General features: G+C 37.1%; 1 protein-coding gene across 1 annotated transcript in view; it reads left to right on the forward strand.

The window, feature by feature from the left end:
• The window catches only part of PHIP (pleckstrin homology domain interacting protein), a 108,068-nt gene that overhangs the window by 24,102 nt on the left and 59,658 nt on the right, over nt 1-24,308 (forward strand). Inside the window, exons 8-15 of the mRNA XM_059467443.1 lie at nt 2,676-2,897; nt 3,461-3,561; nt 11,140-11,210; nt 11,975-12,075; nt 12,192-12,232; nt 13,343-13,441; nt 15,379-15,532; nt 16,452-16,586. Of these exons, the coding sequence (XP_059323426.1) occupies nt 2,676-2,897; nt 3,461-3,561; nt 11,140-11,210; nt 11,975-12,075; nt 12,192-12,232; nt 13,343-13,441; nt 15,379-15,532; nt 16,452-16,586 (924 nt within the window). The remainder of the gene's footprint in view (nt 1-2,675; nt 2,898-3,460; nt 3,562-11,139; nt 11,211-11,974; nt 12,076-12,191; nt 12,233-13,342; nt 13,442-15,378; nt 15,533-16,451; nt 16,587-24,308) is intronic.

The following is a 24,308-nucleotide window of genomic DNA, read 5'->3' on the forward strand; positions in this document are numbered from 1 at the left end:
ACTTTGTGTTCTGGTTCTACTGAAAAGCATGACTTGCAGAACCCATGCACAAAAATATTGTCTTCTCTAGTTCCTGCACTACTTAAATTTCTGACTGCAAATACCTCCTTTTCTCCTCACCTTTATTTTCCTGTCTCTGCTGAGATTGTTCTTTCTAGGGAATAATAAACAGCCTTGTGTAATAGTCTGTGTAGGATTTCCAACCCAAGATTAATTTGTGTGTTGCTTGGCAGTTTCACTTCATCCCACAAGTGTGTGTAATGGTAGGAAAATGAACCAATTTTACTCCATAACTTGGTTATGCAGTCATCAATTCTCTCTTGGTGCTGAAGTTGTTTTAGGATTCACTTTTGACAGATGCCTTTTAATAGGTATATAATTTGTAGCAGTTGTGGATATAACCTTGGAAACATGAGCTGTGGTGTAAGCCAAATACCCTTGCTAGTAGAATTACAACAGTACTTTAAGAGTTTGGATTGTCCCATTCAGATCAGATAGTAACACATCAATTTGTCTGAAGTCTAATATTGATGTCTTGCCAAGGGGCTACAGAATTTATAATTTTACCTTAGTTTTTTTCTCTTTTGTTTTCTTTCCCCCTGCCTTATTTTTGCCTCATTTTCATTGTTGAGGCTTGGCTGACAGTATTTTTTCTCTGCAGTGGAGATGTACAACATGTGCCTCTATAGTGACACTATAGCCAGCTGGCAGGGAGCAGGCCCATTTTATGCTGATGTTCTTGCCTTGGTTTGCTGCTACTAAAAAGACCTCTGGGGACCCTCCAGGTGGTGTTAGGTGCCACAATTATTATTTTTTTTTCCTTGCTGACCATTTTACATCTTTGTCTGTAACTGATTTCTACCTTTTCTAGTGTTGGGTCTGCCATTCCCTCCCCCTACTTTCAGGTCTCTCTAGAGCAGTGAGGCTCTTATTTGCAGTTTTACACACCAGCAAGCACACATATCCTTCTGTCTCAGCGTCTTGGGTTTTTTGGTGGTGACTGCATTTTGATAAGAATATGCAAGCTTCTTCATACTCCAGTCTCATATCATGGTAACAGAACCACACGAGCAGATACTATCTTTCAGACAGTTGTAACATCTTTACTGACAAACTGATGATGTACAGGTTAGATGTGTGGACTGTGAGACTGGCAGATTGGGGCATTTGCAGGTTTGAAGGGCTGTGATTAGCAGCACAAGGTCCAGCTGGAGGCCAGTCACTAGTGGTGTACCACAGGCTTTGGTACTGGGACCGGTACTCTCTCATCCTTCATTTAAGAGCCTGGGTGACAGAACAAGAGGGTGCCTTCAGTAGATGCCCAGAAGATGAAAAAACCTGAGTGGTAGATACAGCACATGTTCTAGCTGTCCTTATTTGAGCAGGGAGTTTGGACTAGACCAAAGTATCTTCTCACCTCAGCAATTTTGTGATTCTGTCCTGCTCATTGCTGTAACTCAGACTCTGGTTGTATTCCCTGGTCTGGCACTGTGGCAGTCTAGCAGTTAAAAGGCAAATGTGTTCCACAGAATCTCAGCATGGAAGTTTTATGCATAGGTAGAAATAGTATAGGCTGTATCATTGCTCTTCTCACCCAAGAGGCAAAAAATATAATTATGAACAAGCTTCTGTAACTATTTCCTTTGCCTAGGAGACCTGGTGGTATTTTATAAAAGGTAGATGATAGTATTTCCATGCCTTCTGCTGTCTTTAAAGTGCAGTTACTAGATTACAGAGGCAGATGTGCAGAGGCACTGTAAGTAGATGGAATAGGAAAAACTGGTGACATTTTATAAGGGTGGTGTCACATTGTAACGTGTAGCACCTGTGTGTGTCCAGTAGCAGATCAGTGCTCTGGATATTATAACCCAACTTTGTATTGCTTCTAAACCTAAGTAATTGAAGTAAATGTTTACAATAAACCTTGTCTGTCAGTGTGTGTGCAGTGTTCAAATGTCATGATATTGAGCCATGGTGTGCAGATGCTCAGACTTTCAGGAAGGCACAGAAATGCAATAAAAAAATGAAGGAATGAGATCTGAATTTTTTGTTAGGTCTGGGAATTTGTTGTATACAGGCCAGTAGCTGTTACAATTGTGTAGGAAGACCAGCAAAACTTTAGTTAAGTATGAATATGTAGATGAAACCTCTTGAATTTGTTGAGAAAGAATGATCATTTTGATGTTTATGTGAATGTGACTATTTAAGCAGGTTTATAATACTTTGTCCTAATAATAGAATAGCTGTTCATAAATGCTCTTTACCTAACTTGTTGTGATAAGTATGATGATGATGAGACTAGGAAGATAAGGAACATATGTGGGTATAAATGATAGACTATAACCGTTTATAATTAACTTTCACTTTTAATGTAAATCTTTATTTTAATGTCTTGCAACAACTTCTTCATTTGTGCTAGATTTTTGGAAAAAGTGTCTTACTGAAGCATAAACCAACATGCTGTAGGATTTGTGATCTGTATTACAAATGCATCATGATTTGTATATACTGTTGAGAATCAATGTAAACTTGTGTTTTGAATGCAGTGTGGAAAATGTTAAAAGCATGGGTGGGAGTATCTGCATGTCACTAGTTCTGTTTTTCACTTCACTGTGCTTACTCTAGCATCAAAACCGCCAATGGTGTGGTTGAAATTATTTCTACCTTACTTCTAGGGGTCAGATGATTGCCTTGTAAAAATCTGGGCAACTGATGATGGAAGGTTGTTGGCTACCCTGAGAGGGCATGCAGCTGAAATATCTGATATGGCAGTAAACTATGAAAACACCATGATAGCTGCTGGAAGCTGTGATAAAATGATCCGGGTTTGGTGCCTTCGAACTTGCGCACCCTTAGCGGTCCTGCAGGGCCACAGTGCATCTATAACATCATTGCAGGTAGGTTTTCACTTTGCCAAAATCAGTCATGAGAATGTTCAGCATAATAGGAAAGCATGCCTGGCAAGTAAGCTTGAAGTGGGAAGGAATTTTTATGGTATGCATTGTGAAAAAACACATTTATTGTCAAAATGCCTGACCTTTGAAGAATCCCAGACATAATCCTTGTTCAAAAAAATTGCATGACATGTGTGGGCAGTTCTGTTTTGAAGTACCATTTCTTTGAGGGCTGTGATTCTGAGCACAAGTGCATTGAGTAAAAACTGCAGTCACTGGGAGTACTGTGGTTTTGTTTGCATGACTTACATGCTATTGTGCAACTTGGTTGGTGGGGAGGGAGGAGGTACCTGGAGGGCTTTGGCAAGTAACCCAGAAGGGTTGTTCTGGAAGGGGTGACAGAGCAACATTTTGTTATTTTGGTGTTCATTCCAATCAGTTTCCCTTAAGTATGGTTTGATGCTTGACTTTTTTTTTTTTCCTGTTGAGATGAATTGGGGAATTCCTTAGCACATCTGGAACAGATTAACAGGAAAACTTTTCTTTTTTCTTCCTCCTTTCCCCAGTTCTCTCCACTATGCAGTGGCTCAAAGAGATACTTATCTTCAACCGGGGCAGATGGAACTATATGCTTTTGGCTGTGGGATGCTGGCACCCTTAAAATAAAGTTAGTTGCTATTTTATTTTATTTATTGCTACTTCTGTTTATGTGATTAAGAATGATGTACAAATATAGAAAAAAATGTGACTAAACCAAGCTTGTCATTTTGTCATTGACTACTTCAGTATATGATTGTTGGATATGATCTATTTCTGATGTAGCTATAGCTTGCTTGCTTATCTCTTAAAAACTAATTTGTTAATGCAACATTATGTGGAATGATAACGTATATCTGTTAATTTCGAAAATGAGTCCACTGTTGGGGTTTTTTCTTTAATATAATGTCAAAGTTGGCACTCCATTATTCTGATGTCATTGCAATTTCAAATGAAATTAAAATTATGTTAATAAAATTATTGCAATATATATTGCAAAATCCACTTTTAAAGAAGACAGTAATGTCTTAGTATAAATCAGGATAGAATATTTTTAATGTTTGTTGTTTCCTTACCTATGTTACCTTTTCATAGTTGCTCTTGGCTGTAACATGGCAGAAGGCAGAATTCTTGGACAGCCATTATTGATGGCTGAAGTTGTGCCTGAAGTTTCTGCCTTCAAAGTTACTAAAAATGTTTTCAGGACTTTTATACACAGTTTTTTAAAATCAACTTGCTCAGCAGCTTTCAAATGTTCTTTGCTTTTTGTTTTCCTTTATCACTAAAACCTATAGCTTAAAATTGGAAATAGTTGTTTTAGTAATCATCAGTGGTTTAGCTCTGATGATGGGATATGTTCTTATGGATATATGCTCCTCACAGGTAAGTTCAATTTCCTTGTAGTTTTGGTAATTGCTGCTAGAATCTTTTTCTTCCAGTGTGCTGAGGTTGTGCAGAGCATGCAGGCACACTTGCATTGGTACTTTTCTAGTTGTTAGGGCCTTAACTATTTTGATGTTCCCTGGATGTTTTGTCTCTCTTTTGGAACTGTAAATGAAGCTGTGTCGCACCTTCTTACTCCTCTGTTGTCTAGTGCAAGCTGTAATCAAATTAAGACTCCTCTTTTTACTGAGCACAGCAGGAGATAGCTTACATGCTTCTTTTTGTGTGAAGGAAAGGAGTTGCCACCACATTATTTTTCTTAAGGCTTCCTAAGTTTGAGCTCTTGTTGACAAGATGAAATTTTAGTCTCTCTGACTGGTAAACCTTTTGAGCCCACATGTTTTTTTCTTTTATCTTTCTCTTTTCTTTCTTTTCTTCTTTTCCTAAGTAAAGGTTTAGCCTATGGAATTGATTTTTGAAACTAATTCTGTCATTAGAAAATAGTGAATCCTTGAGAGTTAGGTAGATTATAATATATAAGCTGCGAGATGATTATTTAGAAATCATGAAAGTTTGAATGAATCATGGAATTGGATGAGATTTGTCTTGAGACAAAACTTAGGGAGAAAATTGGTACCTATTATGGTAGGGGATTCTCCCATGGTGATGTATATTTGTAGAATAAAAATTGTTAGTGATGTGCTCAGCAAATATTAAAATAAGAGAAGATATTTGAGGTATGCTTTCATGTAGAAGTCATTTCAATAGATGTGATCAGACAGGGGCATAGAGAAAACAGATCAGTTGAGATGTCTTGTGCAGCACAGCAAGGAAGTGGTTTGGTAACCTAAGTCATGCCAGTGACTCGTGTTGCTTAACAACAGAGTGCAGATTAAATTTTGAGACTGGAATTTTTCTACTGCTCTTACCTTCTGTTTTGGAATACTTTTTATGTTGGGTTTGAGAAGAAGAGGAAGTCATTAAGCTGTATTTTTTCAGTCTGGAAAAAAAGGAATAGATGAAGATGAGTAATGTACAGTTGTGAGTGTGTTGAAGAGGGAATATAATGAGGAATTTCTTGTGGGCCCTTATGGTTCTAGAAGGTATCAAATGAAAGTATCAATTTTCAAAGTGGAAGGAGATGGTTCTTTACAAAACATGCAACTGAGTTACAAAACTCCTTGCCACAGGGTATTATGCATTATATAAAGATATTAAAAGGCATCACTGTGTGCTTTTTCTTCTTTTAGGTCTTTGTTTAAGAGAGCTGTAATGTATTTGAAGTAATTGATGCTTTTTAATCCAAACTAAAACTTGATAAAAATGTCTAAATTAGAAACAAGTATGTCTTTTAGGCCTGGAGTATAATTGTGTGCCATTTGTAATACCAAAAACAGTTGGACACACAGATGAGTCTTAATTTCTTGAATTGAACAGTGTACTAGTTTACGAAATTGTTGGTTAGGGGAAGTTTTACTTTATGTGCTAAGCTGTAAACCTTCCTGTAAACTCATGTGCTTATCATGATTATTCCGGTAAACCAAAATAAATTTTACTGGGAAACTTGCAATCCAGTGTAATTTTCCACAAGAAGGCTGCATTGCATGGCCAGCGCAGCTCAGCAATGGGTTTGTATTGTCAGAGCAATTTTCAATGAGGTGATTGCACTTCGTACACACTTGGATGTGGTTCTCCTCCCAGAGCTGCAGAAGTGTGGCAGGTTCCCTCTACATCCATTCAGTTATGTGCTGGGGGAAAACAAGTACCAGCAATATAAGAGCATCAAGAGAAAGAAAGATGCCTGTTAATTTTTGTCATAAGGCATTTTTGCCATAATGTCATTTTTGAAGTTACATTAAAAAAATATGATGTGTAGGCCATCTGGAAGAGAGTATCACTGGTAAGATGGGAGGGTTATCCTTCCATTTATCTATCTAGTAAAAAATACAGGCTTTCTTCTGTTCAATATTTCTGAAGAGAAGGAAAGCTGGCAGGGACAATAAGATCTTACCATGGTTGTTCAGCCTCTGAGCTTGCTGCCCTGTGTCTTGTTCTAGTACAACTCCCACCCCCAAAAGGAGCTTTCAAACAGGACTTAGAGTTCTGAGTAGATCAGGGGAAAGATGCTGTAACATGTTTAAGTCGGAACTTGAATTCATGTTCCTCCTGAGCTTGACTGCAGCTTGCTCTACAAGGATGCAATTTCTATCAGTGATGAAAATGTGTCACTAAATTATCCCATGCTTCAAATGGGGATGGGTTGGTAAAGTCTTGAAATTTTAGCTACTTTAAAGAAAAAAAAAATCAATATATCCCATGCCTGCTTTTTGTACTCAACACTACTCGAAGCACCTGGTGCCCCTGGTGAGGGGCAGCCTCATGATGATCATGTGGTTGATTGATTGTCATTTCAAGATGATTGGCAGTGCCATTAGTACTTTGCTGAGCTGTTTCATGGAATAGGGGAGAGGCAGAGTTTGTATTGTGTTCAGTGTGCTCTCAAAAATAATCAGTTTTATTTTTAACTACACTGTGTACTTTCTGTGGTTTTTCCTTATCTTTGCAAATATTTATTTTGTTTCATTCTCAGATTGCAAAAATCTTATAATTCAGCTTTGACAACAACTCTGCTACAGTTTATATAATTTAATTAATAGTATGTCTGAAATTAGTTGGTCTCCCATTTTTTGGTAGCCTTGTTAATTGAGGCATGTTCTGTGTTTGGGTCAGACATATAGCTCAGTCTGGAGATGCTAGTGACAGCTTTGTTTTGATGAACTGCAAAAGGACATATTACAATAGATTTAGTGTCACAGGATGAGAGAGACATTGGTGCAGCTGACCACAAAATTCTCAGGTTGTTCAAAGGAAAGTGAGCAACCTTGTTCTCACTTGTCGTCGTGAGCAACACGATTCTGTGATTAGTGTGGATGCATATTCTTTAGTGTTACAGGGGCACCTGTGTGCTCTTCTTCTTTCCTTGAAGAGATTTATGACCATGACCAGGAAGCTATCATGTCTGTCTAAAAGCAGTAACATTCCAGGTAGAATAATTCAGTTTCCAAACAGAGGAAGACTGGTTGTTGCTGCAGGCAAGGAATTCACAGAATGTAGCCCCAACAAGATAGTAAAACAATTGAAAATTTAGGCAATCAAATCTTACCCTGGGTTTAGTCTTCTTTTACTATTCTGGGTGGTGGTAGTAAACACAGGAGTTGAATCCTGCATCAGTTTGCAGTAGGGAGGAGTGAGAAAGTCTGCCTCATCAGAAACTGAATAGTCATGTGCTTCATTCAAGTTTAAGGGAGAATTATTATTACAACTGGTCAGTGCATCACAGTTAAATTAGTTGCACTGTGAAATATTTCCCTATATATCCTTTCAGAGGAAGACACTGAGTTTCATTTTTCTTGTGCCACCTGTTTGCATCACAAGTTTGCAGTGTTACCCTGTTACTGACAGACCATATGAGCAAGGCAGCAGAACTGTCTCACAGATTTGAATAGAGGAGCTTGGTGTACTGCTTTTCTTCTTATCTATTTATTTTCCCATAATTTTAAAAAGATGGAAAAAAATCTCAGGAAAAACACATGCTGATTGTGACATTCCTGTTTTGGACAGGACACTGATTTCTCAATTGTCATCAGTGTGATGTGATATTTCCCATTTGCTTTATGTCATGGTTTGATGCTGGCGCAATGCCAGTGCCCCCATGAAAATACACCCTCCCTGGTGTCTGCTGTGAGATGTGACCAGGAATAAGCAAAGCAGGCCCCCACTTAGAAATAAAGAAAAGAAAACTTTATTAACTGCACTACAACTATTTGTAAAAAGGAGCACACAGAAAAATGAAAACCTTCCAAAAACATTCTTCCTCCCCCCACCAAATTTCCAATATATCCATCCCTCAGATCACCAACTCTCAGTCCATCACCACCCTTTAGATAATCGATTCTCAGTTCATCAAGAGGAGATGAGTCCTTCTTGTGCCATAGGCTTCCCCAGGAAATACCATTGAAACCCCATATGTTTCCTGTCACATGTAGCACCGCCTGGAGAACATCTGCCATCGTGACCTCTTCCTTCCATGCCCAGTGCTCTCACCACTGCCCATGGACCAGAGCTGCTTCTAGGGTTGTCCTTTTAAGGATGCTTTGTCTCATTCCAAAAAAAGCACAGTCTCACCTTCAGGACACCTGTCCCCCCCAAATTTCACCTCCTGGGCCCATGGGTTCTCAACACTGAACACTGAATACTGGCTCAGAGAGGCTCTGAGCCATTGCCTCTCCCTGGATGCAGTCTCTGTGTCACAGGAAACATGGTTCTGTCCATGGCTATAACAAGAAAAGTCCAGCTAAGCCACTCCATCATCTCTTCCCACCTAAGACACTTCTCTACTCTTCTGACATCTTTCACTTCACTTGCCCAGACCTTCACACTTGCACATTTCCTTCTTCCATTTCATCTCTATCTCTCTTCTAGGAAAGGTTAATGTTCTGCAAATTTTCATTGTCCAAAAAAGGGTTTAAAGCTCAGGCACTGCCCGCCCAGATCTCCCACAGAGGCTGGGCACCTTCTCACTGCACCCCCCCCACCCCTTCTCCTTCTCGGCAGCACAGCCGGCACATGTTATCGAGTTTCAAGGTAGCACAGGCACAGGCTGTTCTCTCTCTCTCTCTCTCTCCTGGGAGGAGCCGCCTGATCCCTCCTGGTGCTTCTCCCACCCTTCCATCCTCGGGGCCTCTTCACCTCCCATCTCTGTCCAAGGCCCTGGCCTAGCTCACCCGGCCGCATGGCCTCCCCTCCCCTGCTCAGCCAGCAGCTGGGCCGGGGGTGGGATCCGAACTCTTTCCCCACTGGAACCCAAGAGAGCTTCCCCTGGGAGTGCTCTGCTTTTAACCCCTGTGTTCTCAGAGGTGTATCTGTGTCCCCAGTGGCCACACCAGGTGCCAATATGCAAATCTGAATACCTATTGGCTTGACCACAGCATATCCCAGAAAACTTATTTCCTCTCAAACCATGACACTTTATTATGCAGAAGGCACTTGATGTTAAAGGGGCTGGTAATATATCACAATTCAGATATGCTGAACCTTTTTCATTAACTTGTGAATGAAGACTTAAGTTAGAAAGATTATATCACACATCTTCACATCTGTGAAGAAGTCTTGCTTTAACTACTACATGACCAGAGTTTGGCTAGTCTGCATGTTAGATTAATAAACTAATAAAACACTTAATAAATACATTGAAAATATATTTAAAGTGGAACACTTTAATGGTCCTGGAGAGAACCAGCTTTTGTCGCCTTTCCATGCTTCACAAAAATACTGATTGCCCAACTCATTTTGCAATCTGCTGTATTATAGAAGAGTGCTGTAATATCTTGTCTCCTAATGCCTAAAATAGCACACATTGGAGAGATGCAAGTTTGAGAATTTAAATTGATTTTCTGAACTAGGATGTAAGTGCATACTTTCTCTATTTTGTAGCTGTCCTAATGCCAAAGGCAGAATTCACAAACAACAGTGGAAGAAAATAACAGTGTATTTATTTACATTTGTTCCAAGTTATGTAAACTGCATATTGAATTGTTTGATAATTCTCGTTAGTATATCAGTTAAGGAACATTTCAACTGTTTTGTAGGAAAGATCTTTGTTTTGTTTAGTGTATCTTGTGAAGTTTTCTTGTCACAAATCTGCATGGAGTTACCTTAAAACTCCTGCAGGAAAGATCACAGAAACAGCCTATATTGAATGGATAATTTGGAGAAAGAGTCCTTAACAGGTACTGCTGATGTTTATTACTTTGTGTTATGCATAAACATCACCAAGGTTTAATGCTTATTACTTTTTTTGAGATAGCAATAACTGATTAGTGGAGAAAGATCTTTTATGCATCTGCCTTCAGGTGAAATGAATTATACAGGCCATTTTGCTTTTAAAATAGAACATTTTGGATAAGTTCTGAATATGCATTCTTTTATGTTAGAGCAAATCTTTAGTGATGACACTCGTGGGTGTAGTGCTGCTGTTCTCTCGTAAGTTAATTCTTTGAGGGAAGATTGCAGATGGCATACTGTGCAAGACCACCTACTGGTTTGAGGTTGCTGTAATGCATGAACAGAATTGAAATAATGATTGAAGAACTTGATCTTATTTGTTTTGCCTTTACACATCCTTAAAGTGCTAGGTTCACTGAAGCTTTAGTTTTCCTTGCACATCAGATTCTGAAATGCCTAGAGAAAAGTGGGGGCCATAAAGTAAAATTTCTTACAAACTTCAGTCTTTGTCCTGACATTTTGGGTACTGTTTGAAACTAACCTACAAGGATATATGTCATTTGAATAAACTCTTATATTCTAATACCATGAAAAACTCCAAATTTATTTCAATTTCTCTGATATCCTTGTCTGTATAGAACACCCAGCTCTGTTTCTCTCTTGTCAAAGCAAGCATATGCCACAGGAGAAAACCAGGACACCCAGCGGTTTAAAACTGAACATCACGGGAAACTGGCTCAGTTCTGCCTTGCTGATAACTTCAGGAGAGTGTTTTGTGTAGCAATATCAGAAGGAAATGGGATTTAAGTTACGTTACAACTCTTGTTGATGCGTGGATTACTTAGTCCATCTGGATGTCTTAGTTTCCTAAAGATCAGATCATGAAGCATAGTCACACAAAATTGTTTATAAATGGGCAGCCATCTGTTCCTTCATACTTAATTTTATCCTTCTGTCCTTTATTTCTAAGATACTGACTAGTTTCTTGAAACTCTATTAGGAAATTATTTAACTGGGTTTTTTTTGGTTTTTTTATTTGTAGTCCAAGGCCAACGAAGTTTACAGAACGTCCTCGGCCTGGAGTCCAAATGATCTGTTCTTCTTTTAGTGCTGGTAAACAACTTCTTTTTTCCTCCTCTCCTTGTATCTTTGTAGGAAGTCATTTGAAGTGTAAAATAAAGTACAGTACAGTTACTGTGGCATATTTCATTTTAATGAGATGGATTTGAGATTAAGTGGCTGTTAAAAGACCCCAAATATTTAAAATAGAAATTCAGAATTTATGCATTAATACTTGCTGCTACAGAAATTCCTAGAAACATGAAATGTTGTAAGTAAGTGTCTTGTGACTGCAAGTCTTTTCAGAACAGGATAGATATATACCTTTTTTTCAGAATAATTAGGAGAGTCATCTTTATCTGAGGTGTAATATGTGGGGATTTGTACAAGAAGGGGCTGATTACAGAGTTCTCACAGTCTGGGTTTCATTGATTCTAGAGCTGGTAACTGAAGAATGCTACATAAATAATTGGATAAAATATCAAAATGTACTGGAGCTCTAGTTCCGTTTGATTTTTTTTAGGAGGGAGGCTTCTAAGGGCTTAGCTACAAGCAAATTATTCTGGTTAGCTAACCTTTTGGATGCATCTGCTGATGCATATTCACTGACAGCAAATGTGAGGTAATTCAGCTCCAGTTAAACTTTGGAGTTTCTAAATCTTGTTTTGACTTAAAGGTCAGTTACAGACATAGTTGAAATGAGATAAAGCTATAAATTTCAGAGAATAAATTGAAATATTTGATGTTACATCCCTTTGATAATATTGTAATAACAGTAGATTGCCTTTTTTTAAGACTTATCTGTTTGTTTTTCTCAGGTGGAATGTTTTTGGCCACTGGGAGTACAGATCACATCATTAGGGTTTATTTCTTTGGATCAGGTCAGCCAGAGAAGATATCAGAGTTGGAGTTTCATACTGTAAATACATTTTTTAAAATTACATATGTACTTGATTAAAGTAATAATTTGGATATAAGGGGATAACTTGGAGAAATTTGATTTCTTTTTTCTTTTTCTGCTCTTTTTTTATATAGGACAAAGTTGACAGCATTCAGTTTTCTAATAGTAGTAGCAGGTAAGCACATTATTCAGAGCTAGCTTTTTGACCTTGTAGACATTTTTAAATACCAATTTCCAGGGAGTGTTATTTAGAAAAAGGGCTTTATTTTGAGTTTCATCCAGTAAAATTGTCTAACTCATGGAGTCTTACTGTTTCTTTTTAATGGTACTCCTTAGTTTCACAGTTTTTTTCATTGTAATGATTGAAGTATTTTCAATTTGCTAAAATTATGGGTATAAAAATACTTGGAACTTCTTCCTGAGAAATATATGTGTGTGTGTGTATATATGTGTATATATATATATTCACATATCATATACATGTACTTTTAGATATATTTTAATGTGTAAACCTTTTTGCAGTTAAGTGACTGCTGCATACAGAGAAATTATCAAATTAGATCTAACAATGTGTTGTTTAGCTAGCCTAATGCTTTTTTTAATGTTTCACTTTAAGTTCTGAATGTTGGATATGAAGGATGCTCAAGAAAATGGTTTGGTTTATTATGAACCATCCGACACTTTACGTATTTGATGTTCTAATGTACACTTTTATCATGACACAAATAGTTGTAAACCAAGCTTCACCCACCTCTTTCTCCTCCTCCTACCCCTGAAACTCTAAAAGGGTGATGAAAAGGATGGGAGAGAAACTCAGCCTGGGAAACACTTCTTCATATAAATATCATAATACTTACTCTGTATACAGTGCGAACTTACTGGGAATAGGTTTTGTTTTAAATCATGTCTGCACTTCTACTGGCAGGGTTCTCCTCTTGACCGGGTGTTACAGGGTCTGTCCCTTGGAAAGTTCATTGGGTTGTGCTATCCCTCTGCCAGTGCAGTGTCATAACTCAGCAAGGTGCACCAAAAGTCATGGAACAGTTAGTTTGGAAGGGGCTCAGGATAGGGAAACAGATTTGACCTTTTAGAGGCCTTCAGTTTTTTTGCTGGTGTGGGAAGTTTTTTTTACCTCAAACCATTTGTACAGCATTCTGACACTGTTTGGACTTCTTAATTGTACCTTCTGGTTTTGAATTCTAATGTCTGGGACTTCAATTTTCAGGTGTCTTTTCTGTCCAGATCTGCCTTTGATCTCTGAGTAACTTTTTCCCCCTTTTGTTAGATTTGTGAGTGGAAGCCGTGATGGAACAGCACGAATCTGGCAATTTAAGCGAAGGGAATGGAAAAGCATTTTGTTAGATATGGCTACTCGCCCAGCAGGGTAAGTGATGTAAAATGTTCTGCTATCACATAGATTCTTGAGGGCCTTTGATATAATTTGCTGACTTAGTAAAAAAAAATTTAAAAGACAGTGAGAGAAAAGAAAAGAAAAAGAGACGGCTTAAATTATTATTGCTTAAATGCACAGTATGCTTATCTAGCTCTTGAAATCCAGCTAAAATAAATATTTGACTACATATTCAGCTGTGGAAATTAGCTTGTCTGATAATAGTGCCACTAGTATTTTGATTAGATTAAAACAATAAAAGATAATCAAAACCCATTGAAGGTCAGATTTATATGTTTTTTTCACACAGACATTTATTTCTGGAGCAAGAAAACCAGGGCAGGTCTCTTCTTGAGACTGCTTGCATTTTAGCATTATTTACAGATATTATGGAACATGCATGCCCAGAAAAGCAGTATTGGGTCCTTTTCATACAATATGCCAGAGCAAAGAAATTGCTGGCTTTGTAAAGGTTTTGTGTTTGTTAAAGCAATCTGTGTTTACAAGAGTTTGTAGGTATGGGAAACTTCTGTACACTTGAACAAACAACAAAAAATGCTTGAAGATGGATTATGACTTCCTAGGAATTGTGGCTTGCACCTTTTTATTTTGACATGAAGATATTTTCCAGTTGGCATAAATGAAAAAGATTTATAACAGGTTTAAGGAATAAACCTTTTTCCCCTTACTGAGTGCTTTGAAGGATATTTAGTAGAAAAAAAATTATAATGGTTTCAGGAGTAATGTGTGGTAAGATACCTAAAAGACCAAGAGAGAGATGGAAGAGAAGGCTAAATAAGCTGAAATTTAGTTAGATGTTTGGATCAGACATTATCTTTTCAGTTTTGGACAGATGCAACCAAACATAAGTTATCAAACTGTTGGAAAAGAGTGTATAAAATGCTGCTACTTTGATAACAGACTGAGTTATTCCCAATTTTAACTGATACTGGGCATTGTGGTCATGAATGCTGAATCTATCTGAGAAACTGAAATGCTCTTTTTGTAAAACACTATAGCAGAATTCTGTTTTATCCTTTTGGTGAGAGGAATAAGTGCAGTTCCAAATTTGATCTTCTCTGCACAAGAACAGTTTTATCAAAAAATGAAATCGCTGCACTGAAAGGAAAGAGTGAATTCAGCTTATAAAGCCTGCTGGGTTTTGCATTGCATCTAGAAGGGAATTTGGCTATAACTACACTTTCTATTATTGAGTTTTACAATGCATACTATTGTGCAATGTGTTGTTGTGCTTACTATATGGAAGATTCGGTATTTTGTCTGCCTACTTAGTGGTCACATGCTATTGTTGCATTTGGTTGATGTTTTCATAGAAGTAAATGTGCTAGAGAATTCAAGGGTGATTAGTCTTTAAATCACACCACCAAAATGTAATTTTTGAGTATTCTGGTATATTATATTATAGATTACTGTTGTTTGGGTTTCATGCAAGATTAAGTGCCATTATTACCAATAGTAAAATGATGCCAGAGTAGTGGTGTAGTTCTAAATATTGCCTGAGAATTTAGATAATTTAAAGGAATAGAATACTTCTCTCCATATTAAGAACCACTTGTTACAAATATTCTTTAGGACAATTTGCTGTTACTTGGTTAATGTGGATTTTTGTTCTTTAGATGTCAAAAAGTACTGTGGCTATCAGTTTAAGTAAATTAGGTTATGTATCAGAGGACATTTTCTGGAAGATCCTTTAGTCATTGTTTAAGTATCTACAATTCTTTGTGATTGTATGTGCTGCATTATAGAAAACATCTTTAATTTCTCTAGTTTCAGAGAAATTTTAAGAATATTTCTCAGGAAATGTTCTTAAAAATACAGCAAAATACAGAAGTATTTTCACTTGTTAACAGTGTTAAACTATTTTGGTAAAGTGTAGGATTACAATGAATTTTTTTACTTTTTTGTTTTAGACAAAGTTGTCAAGGAGTTGAAGATAAAATCACAAAGCTGAAAGTGACCATGGTGGCATGGGACCGCCATGACAACTCTGTTATAACTGCAGTCAATAATATGACTCTGAAAGTCTGGAATTCTTTCACTGGCCAGCTCATTCACATTCTCATGGTAAGGTGTACCATCTTGATTGCAAAATTTATTTATACATTATCAACATTGCTCCTTATGGTTTCTCCTGTCTGAAAACTGCCGTGACGGATGTTTCCAGATAACTGAAGTGTAATAGAGATGTCTGTCAGCTGCTTATTCGAAAATAAAAGCTTAAAGTTGCAAGTAACCACTGCTATTCAAGATGTCTGAAACTAATTTTGGACATTTTGGTTTGTTTTGATTTTTATTTTTTTAATGGAGTTCTATCTTGAAGGAGAGAAGGAAACGGTTGGCTTTTTAATCTTTATTTAATGTGATGTTTTAAAATACTGTTAATGGGTAAATTTGCCCTCTTTAACCAGTGACACTTCAATCTAATCATTCCATGAGTACAAAACTTTGTCTTCTAACTAAAATAAATCAACAATTTTACTAATGTCTGACACTTTTTTTGTAATTGAGAAAATGGTTAACTCTAGGTAACTTGATACTCTGCTTAGACATGGAAATACTAATGCAAATCTCTGAAATATAGCAAGATGAAAGATGTTTTTCTCTACCTTTAAGTTATATATTTCATCCTTTATGAGTTTAAATTAAATTTCTAACTGATACCCTGCTAAAAAAATGAAAATTTGTGGAATATTAAGATCTCAAGATACCAAGTATTGTGGACACTAATCTTTTTTAAATCCTGGAGAAAGTGTTGGGATGTACTTGTGAAGGTGACATACTTGACAAACTACTTAGGAAGGTAAAATTGCAACTGGAAAGAAAAGAGTGTAATCCACTACTACCAAAAATAAAGTGTGGTTAAAGTAGTTTTTTGCTGGGTATTTCATAGGTTAATGTGGCAACTGCTAGTGTTATCATATTGAGTCCTTGGGTAATATGTGAGACAATACTCTTTTTCATTCTGCTGTGTCTTTGTTTTCAGGGACATGAAGATGAAGTGTTTGTGCTTGAACCTCACCCATTTGATCCAAGAGTTCTCTTCTCTGCTGGACATGATGGAAATGTCATAGTTTGGGATTTGGCAAGAGGGGTCAAAATCCGGTCTTACTTCAACATGGTAATTATTGTGCTTTATACAGATATGCCAAAGCAATCATTCTAAACCTTCTGCTTTTAGTACATTTTTATGTAGGCCATCTTGAAGTATGATTTATGTATAGAGCAAGATCCTGCATCTGGTGAAGTCGCGAGAAATTCCTTTTCAGTTCAGTGGGGCAAAGAGTAAATCTGTAAAATGTTAAAAATTGTTTCTTCGGCTGTATTTCGTAGTGTTTTATTTTTGTATGCTTGATCCACACAAAATTGGAATGTTAGTTACATTGTCAAAGATCATGTGTAAGAGACAGGGTGACAAAGACCCTCCTCTTGTGCTTTTTCCTGCCTGGGCAGCCAAGGTGGAACTTGGTTTATTTTTGCATTACTAATTCTTAATCTGGCTAAAGCTGTTCAGGGGTCTCCTGATCTCATACAAGGTTGTTGTAAGTTGCCTTGGCCCATTGAATGGAATACTGTCAGTCTTTCTGTGTAGACTCCCCCACAGGCAGGTTTCAAATTTGGTCTGTTCTGCACTAGACTAATTCTCCTGCAAGATGAATGCAATAGGTTTTTCATCTGTTTCTTGACATTAAGTGGGTCTTTGTACATACCTTTTTCCTCAAAAAGGTAATGATGTGTTGTGCAATTCAGACTTTGTCTCATGGACAAAATTACAAAAGCCTTTGTAGAATAGCCACAATAATTTGGAATGCTTGAGAATAGACAGATGGGCTTCAGCTGTAGTGGAATGGCAGTTGTGGAGAACAGCATAAAGAAAATCATCTGAGGAAGAGGTCTATGATAGATATAGTCACAAAAAGATAAGGGACATGTAGAAATGAACTCAAGCCAGGAAGGTCACTGAACCTAAAGAAAGATTTTGAGATGTGCATTACAATAGAGTTCATAAGGTCTTAGAGAAAATTCATCCAGTCTTAATCAGAGAGTGCAACCTAGATTCCTTCAGCAATGGCCTGAGTTGAGGAGTGTACTCTGCAGTGATTTCTGTAACTGAGCTTATGAAGGATCCAAGACAATCATATTGGAGCTATGAGCATGCATCTTCATTACTTGGTGCTATTCACTGTTGCCAGTTGAGGTGTGTGTTCTCATTTCATGGTTAGCTTGCATTTCCAGTTCTACTTACAATGGATATATGATGGTTTTCATGGAGTTTGGGTCAGAAGAGTCTGAGCTAATCTGCTCTTTTTAAACCAAGTCCATTTAAGAGCTATCAGAGTCTAAATTACTGGTGCCTTTGATAATGAGCAGCCTCCAAAACACTGAAATATTTGTGTCAAGAGTGCCATGCGACATAAGCACCTAAAAAGGTAGTAGTCACATACATTTTACTATATTTGGAGTCAGAGAAATTTGTAGACAATCAGAAGATCTCAGCAGCTAGTAACCTGTGCTTTATGCTAGAAACTAATATGACGAAGTGTGCCTGCTGTGTGAGGTGAGGGGAATTGTAAATCTGACAATCAGTTCATCTCAAACCAAAGAATTAGACTGTGTGAGCCAGGTATGCCGGAGAGGCATCTCTCTATGGACTTAATATTTCACCACTGCGTTCGATGCTTTAAAAGACATGGGTGGAATTCAGGTTTTCTTAGGTGATGGGTGGCAGGCAGAGGACACTGTGCAGTCACCTCTGCAGAGCTGCAAAATTTAAGTGCTCTGGTTTGCAACAGCAAGGTAAATGAATCCATACAGAGCTGCCAGTCTTCTGTTTCCTAAATGGCAAATGAAAAATCTCTCATTATCATTGCCTGGTCTGTGGTACCAGAAGTAGCACTTAGTGATTTTCTCATAATAAAAGTTCCTTAAAAAATGTTGCAGAACTTGGGGGAGTCGGTTGAATTAGCAAAATCATAGATGACTGTTGGATTAATGTTGGTCCAGTCCATCTATCCTGGATTAATTGCTTTGTACATCTGAAGCCTTGTGGCAAATCCCTAAAGTAGAGTTGGGTTTTTTAAAATTACTTTCCACCCTGCCCCAAATGCCTTCATTGTCAACATGAAAAAAACCTAAACAAACAAACAAAATCCCCCAAAAATTAAAAAAAAAAAAAAAAAGAAAAAAAGAAAAAAAGAAAAAAACCCAAAAAGGAAACAAAACATCAAGGGATGCAAGCAGTGTCAATCTTAATTCTTTTATCCAGTCAGTGAACATGAAATTGCAAAGAAAATCATAGTAACCAAATATACTGTTTGTTTTGTATTTAACTTAAACTTTGATTCCTCCATTTATTTATTCCTTGCTGGTTGCAATTTGGTCCCACTAGGTGACTCTGGTGGTCCTGCAGAACATCCTTTCCCAGGTTTTTAAACTGAAGATTTGCTATTAAATTAATTGTCATAATTGTGGTTAATTTGAAGCATCTTTGGTCTGTTTGAAGCATCTTTGGTGTGTTTGCCAGATTTTGGTCTTTATCATTAACAGTCACCCCACACTGTCACATGGGGTACTGTCAGTAAGTATATATATGCTTTATATATTTCATGTTTTCACCTGTAGTCTTCATTTCATTTGGTCTAGTTGTGTAAATATTGCATAACTTGGTGTTGGAGTCCATGGACATTCAGAACTGGTTTAATTCAGTGACTTGAGTCCCCTACACTCAGGGGTGTTTTCAATATGCCAGAGAGTGCAATTTGTCATAGAAATATCAAGAGTGTGAGATGGTTAAAGCATTTTAGGCAATTTTGACATTTAGCAAGATGATGAGATGGTTTTAAATTGCATATGTAAATACAGATGTTTGGTTTTTGGCCTATGTCATATTCACACCAGGCCTGATTTAGTACAGCTGCTTATGAAGAATTTGCTCTTGGTGCAGTATTAGGGCAGTTTTATCTGCAGTATTTCCCAGGTACAAAGAAGCATTCTGAAGAAACAGGGTAATAATTCTTAAGTGGTTCCTTTAGCCAACTGTTTCAGAATTTATGTATTTCACAAAAACAGTGCTGTTGCTACACAAAAGCAGTGCAGACTCTTGTAAATGTTTAAATTGTAGCTTATTTTGCTGAAGAATGTATGAGCTGTAGGTGTCTTTGTGGATGATCAAGGGGAAAAAATACACTGAATGGTAGGCTGTCTGGTGAAAGCAGCTGCATGATAATATACATAAAGATGTATTTGAGATGCAGTCCCTTACTCAAAGCTGCAGTGAGGCATCTGGATCCCTTGAGTGGTAAGGCATGTTTCCAACAACTGAGGGAGGTCCTTGCTTTCCTAAAGGAGCCTACAGGAGCAAGTGGCACTCATTTTTTGGGATAACCTTGGCTGATGGAGTCAGGAAATGGAAGACCTAGATTCTGTTACATCCTCAGTAGTAAAGCACTCAATTCAACATCTGCTTACTCAGGAGAGCATCTTGGCTATAAATGCCCTAGTAAGGACTTCTTCCCAGTTTTCCCAAATTGTGCTGCTATGGAGAGAACTGAACCTGTAGCCTGTGCATTAGGTACTGGCTAGTTTTCTTGGGTGTACAAATCATTCTAGGTAAATTAGAAAGTGGTGGAAATTCTTTGCCTTCAGGCAAGCTTTGGTATTTACAGGATTCCTGTTCCATCAGGTGAAAAATAGGAAGTGTACACCACTCAGTTCTTGTCATAGCATTTATTTTCTTTCAGGTGTTCCCACTAAGTTACTTCCTAGTAGATCTGACACTGTTGGTTTGTTAGAAATTCCAGGCTTGACACTTGATATGTGCTGCAGCTTAGCCCTTAGGCTTTAGACAGAAGTTTCTCAATGCTGAGAACATATGAAGGCAAAAAACCCTACAGGGACAAAATATTTCAGATCTAAATGGACATGTCTGGTAATGTTAGGTGAATGCACAGGTCTTTGGTTTGGTGATTGGGTTTTTGTTGGTATTATAATTTAGACATTAAGTATTGGTGTTCCTTGAGAGTGATCCTAAATAGGTTTGTGGTGTTATGGTGCTGCCCTTGATTGTTACTTAGGCAGTTTCACTTAGGCACACTTTCCTCTAAGAAGTATCTCTTGGGATGGGCTCTGTTTACTCAGACTGCTTGCAAAAAGCATTTTGTCTGGGGCCTTGGAGTATAGGTTTCTTCTGATAGTTCTTGTCCCATGAGTAGGCTGCCTTGGGAAAGAATATTGAGAGAAGTTTCCTAAAAGATTTTAGAATATGTACAAGCCTGTAGTTCTTTTCTTTATCTATTTCTATTTGCTTGGGATTGGGTTTTGTTTTGTTTTGTTGATTTTTGTATGTTTTTTTGTTGTATTTTCTTTTTTTCTTTAGGTTGTTTTTTAAAATTTTTTTAAAAGAATAATTTGGTTTATAGCATAGATTTATGAACAGTTGCAGGAACATATGGTGACTCCTATTACTTTAAAGTATGTTTTTGAAAGTATGAAAGCTGTACTACAGTAGCAAGAATGAAAGATTAGGGGAGAGCAGGCATTTTTAAAATTTTTTTCACTATAGAATATTGGAATTCTTACTGTGGCTTTGAATGTCATTGCTTTACCTGAATCTGATACCTGACTAGGCAGATTCTGTAGGTAGGCATTGCAATTACTGAAACAGGAGGCCTGTGTTTTGATAAAGACAAGCCTTATGATGTTTAACAAGTCTCTGTGTAATGTAAAAATTAATCAAGTGGGAATATTGAAGCCTTTAAAGAAAAAAAAAAATATTCTGGACAACAGATTTAAAAAAAAATACCCAAAGAGAACCAACCACAAAAGATATTCATGGCTAGGTGTTGTTCTCCTGTCTTACTTGATTGACTCTCATTGTGAGTGGCTTCTTTGAGAAGGCAGGCTCAGCTGTAGCCAGCAGTCAGCCTTCTTATGTCTGACATATGTGTGCCTTGGGTGCCTCCTGTGTGCCTGACAGCCTGTCAAGGTCGGCCTTTTGCTTATTTGTAATCTTAATGTGTTGCCAGTTGTGGAGTGTTTGTCTGGACTGATTCTTGTGACATTACCTCAGTGCTAAGGGATCTGTCTGAGCAGTGTTTGTGGTAGGGTATCCTTAACACGCTCTGGGTGATAGTTCTGGGACTCCCTTGGAACTCAGGGCTAAGATGGCCGTAGCTCTTTCATTGTACTGTGAGGAATGCTTTGAAATACTGACATGAAAAGATTCTTTTTTTACAATTCGGTATTAAATTCACAGATCCAAGTACTTCAAAATCCCCCTACCTTTGTGACTATCTGAGTTGCTGAAAGGCTAAGCCACCCTATCCTTTGGCACTTACACATCACAGTGTGTATATCTCTAACTGTTGAGAATTATATGATGAGTCTTTTTCTAAATGCCAAAGCACATTTCATGAGAGCATATAGAAATACCAAGAGTGTTTCAGAAATGCATTACAATTTGAATTGTAAACTGGTCATTTGAAGCAACCTTCTGATTCTTTTGGAGGAGAAGGAAGAAAAAGAAAAATTCTAACTGAACCTGCTCTTCCCCTTTCCCACTTTCAGCTTCCTCTGAAATGACAAGTAACTCAGATTTGTGAAAGAAAAGCTTTAATCTCCCCCAGAAACACCACTGTTCTCCTCTGTGTAAATGCTTACTCTCCACTTAGTAAATGCTGCTTGCCCTGGAAACCATATTGGTAGTTCAAAACCAGCAGTGTAACTCTTAGTGCTTGAATTGGTATTTGTCATTCTTATGCCCTCTGTCCCAGCTTTATGGAAATGGTCAGGAAATTGAAGTAATACAAAATAAACCTTTAAAATGGCAAGGCCTGATGGACAGGCTGACATGCTTGTTGCATCGCTACTGGAGAAGATACAAGGCCACAGTTCTGTTTCTTGGCTGTTTCTGAAAGACTCTGATCCTGGAGCTAAGGATGCTCTTTCACTGACACTTAGAAGGACAACAATGGCTTTGGTAGCTGTAGTTGGTGTAAGGTAGGATGAGACTTCTCATCCTAGGGTCCTAGGTCCCAGGGGAAAAATTGTTATTTTTATTTTTTTTATTTAACTAGGGCATATTTTGTTCTAAATCTCTATATCAGAATTCTATCTGTTTTCTTCATTTCTAGGCAGTGTTCTATTAGAAGCTTATGGTGAATGGTCCCACACTTTCATTTAAAATGCATTAGTTACATTTTATGTAAATAGACTTTGTATACAGAACTAGAAAGCTTGTGACATGTGATTTACATGTGTTCTTTATAATATGTTTTAATTTTTAACAGATTATGAAACCTAAACCTTAAATATGAACATTTTTAAAGCAAAGTAAGAATTTACACATTTTTGTGTTTACTTAAAAAGGTTGAAGAGCTTGTTCAAAGATTTGGTTAGTGTGATGAGCGTAGTTTCTCCTATATGTGTCAAAAACCAAATTGAAACAGATACAATGTAAGCAGCTGAATTGAAAAATGACAGTTTTCTAATGAATTAAAGTTTTGCCCTTGCAATTTCCATATAAATTTAGCAGCACATTATTTTGTCCAACTTCATTTATAATTGTCAGCCCAGAAGGAAATTACGTAAAATTTTAGGATAAACCTGGATTTAACTCCATTAACAAAGATGTGTTTCTTTTTGGATTTTTTTTCTTCTAAATTAAAATCATGACAACTAAAAGAGAAATGGAGAGGAAACTTTTATTTCTGAAAGGATGAAAGAACATATTACTGGAACCTTATGTAAATAGTTACAGATATTTTCAGCAAGATAAAGTTATATGACTTGGCATTATGTTATCACATCAAAACTTAAATGTAGTCATTCTCTTTAACAACTGTATTAATACGGAATAACAACTCTAAAGTTCTTGGTACTGAAAAACTCTTTAAAGAACTTAAATATGAACTATTGTTGAACATACAGTGCAACAGGTATAAGCTACTTTATCAGACCTAGCAAACTTGGAGGGCTGATTTTTTGCTTATGTTCTTGGTTGGAGTTGGAAAAATACTGCAGAAGTTAATAATCCTTAGGGGGAAAAAACCCAAACCAATAAAAAACCCAAATCAAATTAAAAAAAAAAAACAAACCTCAGAGCTTTGCAGCAGGGTGAAATTGTTACTGATTTCACAAACGTTTTAGTTATAGAGTTATAAAATACAAACATCTCCTACTTTCAACTATAGAATTGTAAAATTTGAATGTCTTATCCTGTCTTACCAACTTGACTCATAGGTTGAGTTGGCTTCCCTAATGTAGTCTCAAATATGATGGTTCAGTGCTTGTTATCAGAGAGATGAAAATACTGAGCTGTGGTTGAGAAAGCTGGTCAGGATTTCTTTGCAAGACATGAGGACCAGGTATTTAGCATGACTGACTTAAAGTAATTGTTGTACCACAAATTCTCGAGAAATTACCCTAAAGGGGAAAATTTACCACAGCTTGTTTATGTAGTTTTCAAACCAACATGTGTTATGGCTCTCTAATTGCTATTTAATTTTTAGTGAAAGGGTTAAATATTGGTACGTCAAAAATTGCCTAATTGTAAATTAAATTTTTAACATCTATGCATCAATGTCAGGTACATGAAGTGAGACAGTTGTGTAAATAAACTTTACTAGATGCTTTTGAAGAGCTATGGTGGTTATGTCTGGTTATTCCTGAAGTACTGTTTGTGAAGAGCAAAAGATTTACTTCGCTACAAAACCTCTGTGTGTTACTTGAAGATAAGACTCCAGGATCTGCTTTTTCACTTTGAGGGTTACAACATGACTATATTTTTAACAGTTACCACTGCACAAGTTAGGTAGAAGAAAAGGTGTGTTGGAAGGATCTTGGA

Source organism: Ammospiza nelsoni, chromosome 3 (genome assembly GCF_027579445.1).
Source record: "Ammospiza nelsoni isolate bAmmNel1 chromosome 3, bAmmNel1.pri, whole genome shotgun sequence".
Lineage (NCBI taxonomy): Eukaryota > Metazoa > Chordata > Aves > Passeriformes > Passerellidae > Ammospiza > Ammospiza nelsoni.